The sequence below is a fragment of the Andrena cerasifolii genome, chromosome 6 (assembly GCF_050908995.1).
Source record: "Andrena cerasifolii isolate SP2316 chromosome 6, iyAndCera1_principal, whole genome shotgun sequence".
NCBI lineage: Eukaryota > Metazoa > Arthropoda > Insecta > Hymenoptera > Andrenidae > Andrena > Andrena cerasifolii.
Genome location: NC_135123.1, coordinates 5,279,797 through 5,292,509, shown reverse-complemented (window position 1 = coordinate 5,292,509; position 12,713 = coordinate 5,279,797). Strand labels below are relative to the sequence as shown.

Genomic DNA, 12,713 nt, shown 5'->3' with positions numbered 1-12,713 from the left:
CTCAACTCTCGAAAATCAGAATATAGTGCTTGTTCCTCACGCACGCAATCCCACCCTCTGTCCGTGTGCCACACACCACACGCGCTGCCTGACCGACGCTCTTCGCCGAGAATAATTTTACGGACATCCAAGCGCATGGATCGCAAACAAAAAGACTATGATTCAAATTCCGGTGCGAATATTCTACTTTTTTTCCTTAATTATTCTCTATTTTCTCTTGCTATATTCTCAGAAAACTAAAAAATTGAAAACTGTTAATTTACAAAGCATCTTATTTAAAATGAAAAAACACCATCGAAATTGTACGGGGTTATTCATTTAAAACTGGCGGCGCTCAGCGCGAGTACAAATGGGAATGGCACAGCATCACACGTATACTTACTACTTTAATCGTATGTCGATACATCCGCCATGTATGGGCTGTTACTAAAAGTATAGGTTCGTGTAGATACCAGTAGAGAGCACAAGGCGCTTTTGGCTGTCTCCCCAGATAACTTCATAATCCGTTTCTGAGGGAAAATCTATGATTCAAGTTACAACATTAATAGCGCGCGATGATAAAATCTGCGCGCACCGTCAGTGAGGTTTACCATGACCGAACAGTGGTAAAACGGCTGTCATTTTCTTTCCCGCCGGTTACGTTGAATATACAGTCAAATGCTCGTCGTCCGAATACGTCCGTCTCACCGGAGCATTGCGGAGCGTATAGGAAAGAAAATTCGGACGACGAGATAGTCGTCGAAATACGTATCCAGTATAATCGCAGTCTAAGATGATAGGTCTATCTACATTATGTCGGTAAGATAGGGAACGCCTTAAAATGGTAAACAATTATATTCTCAATCGCCGAAAATCTTTCTTGCAAACATTATTTTTATGCAAACTGAAACTGTTTGTAAAATTTTAGGCAAATTGGAGCATGAATGTTTTCGGAAGTTTAGTCGCGTGCCTTCTTACTCATTTTGAAGTGAAAATCTTGAAGTGAGAACTTCTAAAGTCGCGTGCTGAAAAAGGCATTCTGTAGCGCTATTTATTTGTACTATATGAATATTGTTCGTAATACTATATTTGCATTAGTATAATTTTCGTATTAGCATTACTATCAGCGTAAAAGACGAAGATATTATCTTAGATCAGAAATCAGAAATTCAAAAGAGTCGATTACCGATAGAGCAGCAACGGCCCCGTGGCGCTTAATGGCGCTGTGGTCCAACTTAGCGGTGGAACTTCTGGGCCGCGCAGTTTAAAGTCGAGACAGCTGAGCGCGGAGCACTGATTGCTCGCACGCGCATGCAGGAGGCACACGTAGATATAGACCCACGCATACAATGGAGCCGACCGTGCTAATTCAAACCGTGAAAATAGGTCGGTTCTATTGTTTGCGTGGGTCTGCATCTACGCGTGCCTCCTGCGTGTGCGTGCGAGCAATCAGTGCTCCGCGCTCAGCTGTCTCGGCTTTAAACTGCGCGGCCCGGAAGTTCGATCGGTAATATTCAACTATTAATATCTCGAGAACGGAGCCTCGGATCCCAAAACGTTAAAGGACTTTTCGATATATTTTTACATCAGGATATTGCATGTACAGTAAATTCTCGTTATAACCCCGTTTTTACCATGCGTAGTACGCCCGGTGACTATCCCCACCATTTCTTGGAATACTTTAGTCGAGAGTGACAGAACCCGAGAACGAGCGAGAGGGAACGAAAGAGTCGACGGCAACTTCGTGTTAACTGTTTCGTTCGCAACGCGTCGTACGAGTGTTTACTGTACCGGGATGTCTCTGAATTTTGGGACATCCTGTATACAGCTTCATATCATCTTCTGTATAAAAGTTCACACACTAAACAAAACAAAACGGTAGTAAGAAACATTTATTAAAAGTTGTCTGACAATGAGTGAAACTTGAACCACAGATGAGGTAATAGGACCTATAACTGAAAGTTAAAAAGATTTCAACGTGAAATCTTACGATTTTTTCATTTTCACACTATGAAAACGAAAATAAAAAACAGAAACGATCGTTTAGACATAACATTTTATTACAATGAAACCTCGATACGTACAAAAAACAATTTACAATGTACCGGTTTTAATTAGCACAGGGCTATTATTTACAAATAAATAAATAGTGTACTATTTGTTACGTAAATAATTACGTGTATCTCCTTATTCTAAATGACGCGCGTGACAAATTGCTTACCTACATACGAAAAAGTAGTAATAAATATGTTAATGTGTTTAATACATTTTCAAACACTGCTTCATTTGTTATTAGAATTTTACGAATGCCATGCATTTTATGCAATGCTATGTTGTCACTTTGATGGAAGATTCTATTTTTATTAGCAAAATTATCTTAAAATTTATTACGATTTAACAGAAAGTATACATACTCCCTGTCATTTAAGAAGGAACCCGTTTCGCGCATGTAGAACGAGCTCATTGGCTCCGAAAAAGCGTTGGTGGGGGTACAGCCAATAGTGGCTTCTCCCGGCACCAATGAGCGTCAACCTGCGCAGAACCGGTCTAAACTCGTCGATCGGCAGGTTCCTTCTTAAATGACAGGGAGTATAGATAGAAGATTTTGATGGTACCTATTAATTAAGCATTAACCACTTTCATGCGTATTAATTTATATGTGTTCAGTATTTGTACACATAGAAATTATGACAACAACGATATACAAATATTTTGGGTACGTTCTCAATATTCCAGGTACATATTATTACATGGATCGAAATGATAGCAAATACAAAACTACGATTTAAATCGATGATATCCATTCGTAGTATTCCCGAATGATTTGGTCATGATTCGCTATTAGCAGCCTAGTGTCACACAAATACAATTAACTGTATATTCTGAACCTGAGAATATAAATGCCACATAAGTGTACTTTTCGTTTAAAATTGTTCCCCTAATTCAGGGAAGGCGACGAATAACGGTGAAACGCTATAAAAATATTTTGCAACATCATCGGCATTTCTTCGAAATAATTTGATATCCGTTACAAAAATAATAACTATTACGATGAGCATTTTTATAGTTTATATATTACTAAAATTATTATGTAAATACGTAATTAAAATAAGTCCGGTACGTAATCGCCATCGCCGTAATCACCGTAGTCATCCGCTCCAGGTGGCACGAAAATACCTCCAAGTACACCAGAGAGATTCTCACCGAGACCCATCGCCGACGCAACACCGAAAACCAGTCTCATCATGAGTAGTCTCATGAAGTTCACCACGTTCGTCTCTTTGCTTTGAAGGGACAATTGCGTGGTTTTCTTTGCCCTGCCTTCGACGCAGTGAATCTGTCAATTATTACCAGCATTTGTTACGATCGAGCACTGAAGAGTAAGTATTAAAGGAAAAAAGAAAAACAACCAAAATGCAACTACAGCTGTTTCATTTAGAATCCTTTGGAAGCAGCATTTGCGATGCATTAGCTACGCGATATATGTTTTGCAACGTCAATGATTATTTTAGTCATCGTGCGATAAAAAAATGAGTAATAAATATTAGCGATATACGAGGAGTCCCCTTAGCTATATCGCTGTGACATTTGAAACGCTACCGAGCCGTTATTTCGCGTAAAACGTAGAGGCGATAGGGGATAGGGTTCGACACGTTCCAGTCGCGTGTGCACAGCTAAGGAGATCAATTGATTGTTGCGTTTGACGGGAATCCGTTGCCATCGTATAAATTATAGACTATTATACCTATCTATCAATTTTCGTGGCCAAATACGTCCGAGTTGCGTTATTCTATATACTAGCCTTGTGCCGATATTCCCGAATGTTCTAACGATTATATTTCGTATTGCTGCAAATTATATTGAAACTGTTCTGAGCCACGTTAGTAACTTTTACTGTATTCGGTATTGGATGCCACTTAATGATCTCTCAAAATCATATACCAAAGTTTAACGTTAATTTAAGTTAACTATTATGATACGGTTGATTATTTTGCTGCTTTATTTTGATTTCTAATATGGTTAACTTATAAATAACAAAAAGAATGAAATATTATTCTTTCGTTTTCGTTTAAGAAAAACGTTAGGGGTCCATTCTACTTTACCGACCGAGCAAGAGGCCTATTTTCATGATTTTTTTTAGGAACTATTGTACGGATTTTAATGTTTTTGTTGTTGTTAAATATTTATTATTCCTTGCTGTATACAATTGTATTTTTCACATTTCCAAATATAATTACAAATGTGTGGGTTTGAGTGGCAATTTTTGTGCCTCAGTGAGAACACTGCGGTAGTCTTCCTCGGCGTCAAAGTGATTCTAAAATGATAAAAATACGATGACTGTGTCCTATAGGGGTGTACGCATAAAGTGGACTAGAATGATTGATTTATCAACAGTGGTTAGAAAATAGCGGCCTTGTAAACAAAAAGTTCTAGATTTTCTGCCTATTTTTCGATGTTTTCTCTCTTCTTCTCAAAACTATTTTTGATACCAGGATGATTCTAGTCCACTTTACGCGCGCACCCCTATAGGACATAATCATTCCATTTTTATCATTTCAGGACCACTTTAAGGCCGAGGAGGGCTTCCGCAGAGGGCCTGTGTTCTCACTGAGGCACAAACATTGCGATTTAAATCCACCCATTTGTGATTATATTTTGGCAACATGAAAAATGCGATTCTATGCGGCAAGGAATAATAAACATTTAACCCCCTAAAACATTAAAATCCATACATTACTTCTTGGAAAAAAAATTCCTGAATGTAGGCGTGCTTTTCAATCGGAAAAGTAGGATGGACCCTTAAGCGTCCGGCACTAGGGGAACTCCCTCTAAGTATTACTAAACTTTACGTTTCAAGTTATGTCTGTTCTCTACGTATGTATTCAGTGCCATGTGCTTAATGACACAGGCTGCATTTCAATGTCACAGTCAACTACTCGTACGCGACGCGCTAATCCATTCTTGCGTTTGGATCGGCCTCTAGCCTTAGGTAATTTGAACTTACGCTGACGCAGGCGAGAAGAACTGCCGCCAAAGCGAGCGAAACCTTCATCTTGCCTCTTCCGATGCGTTGATCACTCCCGGCGAATGTCGGCTGCTCTCCGTTGCGTTTAAGTCGTCTGCAGCGACGGGCCCGTTTACATCGATGCGATCGCTTCGATCGAGCAATGAAAACTGAACGGCGCACGTTTCCACGGGAGAAGTACGGCCGGTCAATTCTCTGTCAAACTTCGTCGCTCATAGAGCACACGTTGTAATGCACGGTCGAACAGCTGAACGACGGGGACAAAGTGAGGTAAGTGGTGGTGCCATGATCGCAGAACCGAAGCTATTCTAAGGGTAACGGTACACGACGAAAAAAGGCATCCAGGCCATCTCTCGAGGTTATGCGATACGTGCTCGGGCGCTACACAGCCAGTGATGGGAGTTCAATTCACTCTGTAGCAAATTACAGTTGCAGACATTATTCGAAGGTCAGAAACATTCGAAAATTTAGGTTATGAAAGAAGGTTCTGGTAAGTCTTTTTGTTGGTCTTTCAATGCATGAGAGGTTAGCGATGGAAAATGTTTGTTGACACACACGTGTACGTACAAACGCAGTCTGCGATTTTTATACAGATCTCCCTATATTTATTTCTGTTGTTAACGAAACTAAAGACGCATCACGATTATTCAGCGAGACTTGAAGGAGGCTCGAGACTCGGAAATATTCGATGGGATTCGAATTTTTCTTGAAATGTTCGGAGTGATTCGAAACATTTTTAAGCCCATCGCTACTACTTATGTAGCCATGACTGGCGTGCTCCGTCGGAATTCAGCACGGTAAAAGAGGACCGCATTGTGAAAGTGTCAACACATCATTCGAAAGAAGTAAAATAGAACGTCGGTTATCGTCGATTGTCATATTCCTGATGACTGGATGTTTAGATGATTGATCGAAGAAAATTGTACTGGAACATTAGTACAATGTTGAATATAATGCAAATGTATGATAAAAAATAGCAAGCGATATAATACAATTAGGAATTTATTTTCCTAATAATAATAATGTTTTGTAGGAAGATGCATAATGAAAAATATTTAATAATAAATATCGTGTTTCATTTGCTGCTGAATCACGTGTTTGTCTTCAGATTTATTTGAAATAAGATAATAATTAAATGGGCACAGTGAAAGGCTTGCTTTCAACAGGTTTTTTTTGCAATTGTTCCACATATACTCAGTAGATTAATTTTGTATAAGTCAAGTTTAATTCATATGACTCAGATTTGTTATGTTAATATGTTTTATTAAGTTAAGAAAATCTTATAATGTAACCAATAAATCCTATATAAGATCCTATTGTAGCATTCTTTATTTATTGGTAATGTGATTGTATAGGGGTGAGTAGGGTAAAATGGAACGCTTAACTTTGGAGGGTGATAACATAAAATCGGAAGGGAAAAAAGACACGCGACTTCAACGGGAGTCTTAAGCGGACCTTAGACTATAAGAAAATCAAAGCCTTTGTTAAGAAAAATATTTGGCAACAAAGGAAAATGAGATTTACCGGAGGTATTGAAATCTTCGACTCGCTCAAGTGGTAGGGTAAAGCGGAACACCCACTTGAAGACTATGTAAACGTACGAAATCTTTATTTTTACGATTTAAAAAGTATTTATTTATGTAAAAGACTATAAATAAGTGTTTCGGGTTATTTTACAAATAAAATATCACAAAAATATATATTATACGCATAAGAAAAAATATTTTGTCAGCTAACATAAAAATTACTGAAAATAATCAAATACACATGGATTTTTACATGAATAATGAATATCAAGTTACATCAATACAGTTTGTCAATTTTATGTCACATTACAATCTGTATCCCGCAATTAAAATATTTTCTTTCGTTAATGCGAATGAAAACTTTCTAATAACAAATTCATTTCGACGTTTACTTCTGTATTAAAGTGATTCATATCCTGTTATGAAATATCGGTGCTATTACCACCATCGAAATTGTACTGTAAGAGGGGAATTAGTTTTTGGTTTATACCATCAACGAAATTTTAGTACAAGAAAGAATTATTTTTAGTTTTTAATGCATTTTTTTATTTTTATTTTTTAGTGCATTTTTTTTAATAAAACCGTTTAACATAAAATTCTTTTTTATATATATATTTTTTTATTTCAAATGAACAGAATGGCCGAAATTGCAAATATAGGAAGACTTTTTTTAGCGAATGCGTTCATACTCACAAAATTTGAATTGTTTCTCTCTAAAAAAATTTGTAACCATTACTGAAACGTGGATACATATATGATCCACAGTTTGACGGAAACAATTATATAGGTGCTTTATAAAAAAGTACCAAAAAATTGTATAAAAAAACACGTTTTAAATTAGAACACCCCTTTAAACCTCTTGTTGAAATGGGGTTGCTGGCCAATTTGGAAAACGTGGTTCCGAGAAAAAAGCGTTTAAAGTGCGATTTTGAAAAAAGGAAAAAATAGCTTGAAACTAAAGATGTACATAATAAAGGCGTTTACACAGATTATCGACTTATTTCTTTGTTCACAAACAATCGTCAAAGGTACGCTACGTCTTTGTGCGGTTACAGTGGTGTTACCCCTTAAGCTAGAAATTTAATATTTTATTCTATCAAAATGTTAAAAAAAAATCTATTTTACATGCGCTGTATTTCTGCCATGTCTGATTTATTTGGATGCTAATATTGAAATGTCCAAAAGTGTCAACCAGCACCCAGCTAAAGAGTAGTATGAAGTTGGTGACTACTTAGGCCCTAATTAAGGAGCACCTTTCGATCGATTGAAAATGGCGATCACCGGCAGCAATGGTCGACGATCGATCGGTCTTAACGATTGAATGGAAATGGAAGTCGTTCGGGAGCCTGCCGGCAATGACTAAATCACCAGGTGCGAACGATGATGCTAATGACGTGGCTCGATTCGTGGTGGAGTCGAAGGACAGCCAAGGGTTCACCTGCCGCGGGGTCTCCTTCGGAATCGAGAGACCACGAGGAACCTTTAATGAAAGGCAGGATGCGCTCGGGACCGGACGCGATGCTCTCCGCATACAGAAACAGTTCCAGAAACGAAGGAAACACCGTCGCTAGGCTACGATGATTGTACACCTCCATCAAGATAACCGTGCCCTAACTATGGTAATGGCAAGAAGACGTCACCGGATAAGTTTTTACGACTTGGCGACAGTTAGTAAAATATTTACGACGCGACGCTACTTTCGTCTCCATTCAGCTGAGAATTATTCATTGCAATCCTTATAATTACGCTCCGCAGGGAGTAATGGTGGAAGCTATGAAATGATGACCTCAATGGAAGTTCTCCGATCGGGATGTTGTAAAAGCTTAAAAAAATCTTGAAATATATATATATATTATAAAATATATATATATATATATATATATATATATATATATATATTTCAAGATTTTTTTAAGCTTTTATATATATATTTCAAGATTTTTTTAAGCTTTTATATATATATTTCAAGAGTTTTTTAAGCTTATATATATATATTTCAAGATTTTTTTATGCTTTTATATATATATTTCAAGATTTTTTTAAGCTTTTATATATATATTTCAAGATTTTTTTAAGCTCATATATATATATTTCAAGATTTTTTTAAGCTTATATATATATATATTTCAAGATTTTTTAAGCTTTTACAAAAATCTTGAAATATATATATATTAAAAAAATCTAAATATATATATTAAAATCTTAAAAAAATATTAACAGTAGTTAGTAGTTAGTAGTTTAGTAAAATATTTACGACGTGACGCTACTTTCGTCTCCATTCAGCTGAGAATTATTCATTGCAATCCTTATAATTACACTCCGCAGGGAGTAATGGTGGAAGCTATGAAATGATGACCCCAATGGAAGTTCTCTGATCGGGATATTGTAAGAGCTTAAAAAAATCTTGAAATATATATATATATAAGCTTTAATTCTCGAGAAATATAATCTCATTTCCGATTTCTCGAGAAACCAAAAATATAGAGAAATCAGGAACACTAGGTATAGCATCAAGTTAAGCAAAATCGTGGTAAGTGACCCCCGTTAAATGTCCGGGAAGAAAATACAGCTTTAGAAGGTTGTCTCGTGCGACCCTTGTCGTAAGGCAGGATAAATATTTCGCGGACCGGCTGTAGGCTAAGACAGAAATAAAAACCAATGTGGATAGTATGTTTGTTAAATCTAATGTCATAAAATTACAATTTAATTTAATTTATTTTTTTTTATTTAATGTATTGGCACGGAGAAAATGTTACAACGCGGACCACCGGTTGAGGATCACTGCCGTAACGCATATCGGAGTGAAAAAGATACTGCACTTCTACCATTTCGTTTAATCTTTTATGACCCATGCTCCTATCATATTTCTTTATTCATTTTAGTGTGTAGAATCAAACCCTGAAGTATTGACATGTATTCATACACCACTTTGTATAGAGAATATTCACCCACTTAAAATTAGTTGTTTCTTTCTATTGCATTACTATATGCAGGGTGTAAAAGATACAAACAGGCACCGACAAGGATAAATTTAGGATGAAGTTATATGTAGATTGTTTAAACAGTTGTCAAGTATATATGTGGAAATTCTATTGTTTTGTAGATAATTTGACAAGGAACCAAATAAACTTATACTGCCTATTAATAGCTGAATATTCGACAAAAAATTATTTTTATAAAATAAGCTTGCGCAGCTCCAAGGATTTTCTTCAAAAAGAATACCATCAGTTTGAGAATAAAATACGAAATAAGTAAAAAATTTAAGTCTGAAGACAACTTGTAAAGTTTTACCTTCAATTAAAACTCTACAAAATTAATAATTTGCAAATTAAAGCGCCACTTTTCGACCTTGATCCATCTAAATCTTTTCCAGCCCTTTCGTAATTCTGTATGTATTTTTTATTGCTCTACATATATCCGAGTTTCATGCAGGTAGCATATATAACATACCTGAGCATGTTTTATTAACCCGCAGCTGAAATAAATGGAAGAAAAATTCCATTTATACTTCAAGGTATTTAAATGCCCGAAGTGAACGAGTTAAGAATCATGTAATAGTGTGGAGTCAAAACGTTTTGATTAAATACATGCATAAACGTTATGCAGCCGTAACAGAGATTTTCGTTGGGTGGGACGATTCAGTAAAACAAAACGATCAATACCTATCAATATGAGACTTTCCGTTGCAAACGGAGTCGGGCATGGAGTGAAGTAAACGTATACGTATATACGTCGAGAGAGTTCATAGACCCAGCCAGGCTATTATTTAAGTTCGTATGGCTGTTGTGTATGTCTGAAAATCTTTACGTCCTATAAATTTGAAAATCTTGTTTTCTTAAAAACCTTAAAAAATGTAGGGGATACTGTCTATCATTTTGTTTTACTGTTTGCCATTTTGTATGCCTAGTTGAAAAAACTTTAAATTATTTGCAGCCCCTTTTGCGATTTGTCTACAGTCTTGCTACGTTACTTACATTGATATTACGTTTAAATTCCCGAATCAATTAAAAATACGAAAAACGAGAAATAAAATATGGTTAAATAAATTTTGCGGTAATATAACACCGTGCTTGACTGGAAATAACGACTTCTGGTTACGGAGATGTTGAAATATGAATTTCTTGTATGCACATGCAAGAAGTAATCGTTAGTAAAAAATCGATAAGAATAAATATACATAATATACATAAGTAACTAACAAAAAGTGGTTGTGTTCCCTTTCGACAAGATAAATGCATATAAAGTAGGTAAGTTATATATATGTACAAATTTCATTAAAGGATACTTACAACAATGGTACATTAAAATGCGTATAATTGTGTAAGGCAGGTCTAAAAATTTTACAAATTCATTTATTTTAATAACTCTACGAGTTCGAGTATTCCTACCTCTGTACTTTTGTTACCAAAATTGTAGGTAATAAACTTTAGAGTTTAATAGGAGTTTTTGCTTTAGGTAAAAGGCAACCTTTTTTGTTTGTATTGAAAATTTAGATGTCGAATATCGTGGAATTGATTAATAATAAGGAAACATATAATATATGGAAAAAAATATATGAACTGTATAATATTATGTATGTCTACGATATAAGCGATAGAACTGTACCATTCGTGCCAAGTCATGTGGAAATTCAATGGGCCTTCGATATCCCTTATCTCGAGGAGAAAATATTTTCGTCCTTTCTGCTCTCTCATAGGCGTAGCGAAGGGAGGGGGCAGGGGGTGGGGTGGCGCTTGGGAAAAAAATAAATTAATCGTTCCTCCGAAATTGAATTAGTATATTACAAAGTAAAAACAAATTAAATTGTGAAGCAATTCCGCATTACACGACCCCGGTTATATTGGTTCCAACCTACGTATATAAATTGTAATAACAAAAATTGTTTCACTATTTATTCCCCCTCCTCCACCTCCCTGAATGAAATCCTAGCTACGCCCATGTGCTATCTGGTAATACTTTTCTATTATAAAGTCTAGAAAAAGTAAAATAAATTCCTGAACCGTGTATAAAATGTACTTTCCAAAAATATTTTTTAAGCAAAATAATTCGACAGTAAGGAAACTAAAGGAAAGGAAGACACGTGTATCGTGTAGGTCCTTTTTAAATCGAACGCGGAAGTAGGCCGAGGATATTTATTGAATTTTTCTGTGTTCGTATATTCGTGGGGATCGAGTACTGAAATAAGTATCGAATGCAATACACTTTTATATTTAGATATTTTTAGTACTTGAATACTGGTGACGAGGATTACGAATCAAATTCTTTAAACTCATAGTTTTATATTTATTTAATATTTTATGTAACTCATAAATTGCTCTATATATCACAAATATAGCAACACTGCGATTGTGGTACAAAAAGTCTGCTGTTTAATGTAAACACTGGTGGCGTTTCCAGCAGTAAAAAAAAAAGTATCCAGCGAAAGATAACGTAGCTGAGATAATTATAAATGTGTTCGGCTACATTTGCTATGCAGGAAAACTTATTTTCATTCAATCTCCACCATCGTGGTTTACTGGAATGCACAAGTCGTACATCCACTAAGGAGATGTATACATTTAAACGTAACTACTTGCAATGTGTGCATTATGTGAATGAAGCAAGTAACAGTGTTCCAACACTGAGGAATTATAGCCATGGTAAATTCGTTGTTGCCATAAATCGTTGCAGAGCGGACCATTATAATTTGAAAGCAGTTGCTCGTATTGGAATTGTTAAAGATCCAAAGTGTGATTATAAAAAGGGAACTCAAAGTATAAATCATATCGTTTGGCAGGGTCACCTCTACAAGTCACAGCGATCACAGTTAATTAGGCAGTTGCAGAAGCACAAGTTTCTTAGGGTGTGTCAATTTTGTGGGTAAATTTAAAATTTTTGAAGAATTTAGAATGACTAGTGACAGAGTAATGCTGTTTTTAATCCTGAATCTGAAACTATCTTCAGAAATTAATCTGAGTGAGGTTTAGCTACTTCAAATCACAGTTGAAAATAGGGGTTAATTAAGTAAGATTTAACTACAAACTACATATTCATGTACTGCTTAAAGCCAGTCTTGCTTACATGAAAATGAAAATATGTGGAAATTAGTGTTTATTACATTCACATGAAAATGTGTATTTATTGCAAAATGAAAATATATGTAACTTTAGCAACAAACCTAGCCATATGTCATTTACGTAGTA

General features: G+C 35.7%; 1 protein-coding gene across 1 annotated transcript; it reads right to left on the bottom strand.

Annotated features, from left to right (window-relative positions):
- Positions 1-3,082: 3,082 nt before the first annotated feature.
- LOC143369803 (uncharacterized) lies at positions 3,083-5,116 on the bottom strand. Its single transcript, XM_076814189.1, has 2 exons — positions 4,985-5,116; positions 3,083-3,316 (listed from the first exon to the last, which is right to left on the bottom strand). The coding sequence occupies exons 1-2, from the start codon at positions 5,030-5,032 to the stop codon at positions 3,083-3,085; spliced, it is 282 nt and encodes a 93-aa protein (XP_076670304.1). The 5' UTR covers positions 5,033-5,116.
- Between the last annotated feature and the right edge of the window lie 7,597 nt (positions 5,117-12,713).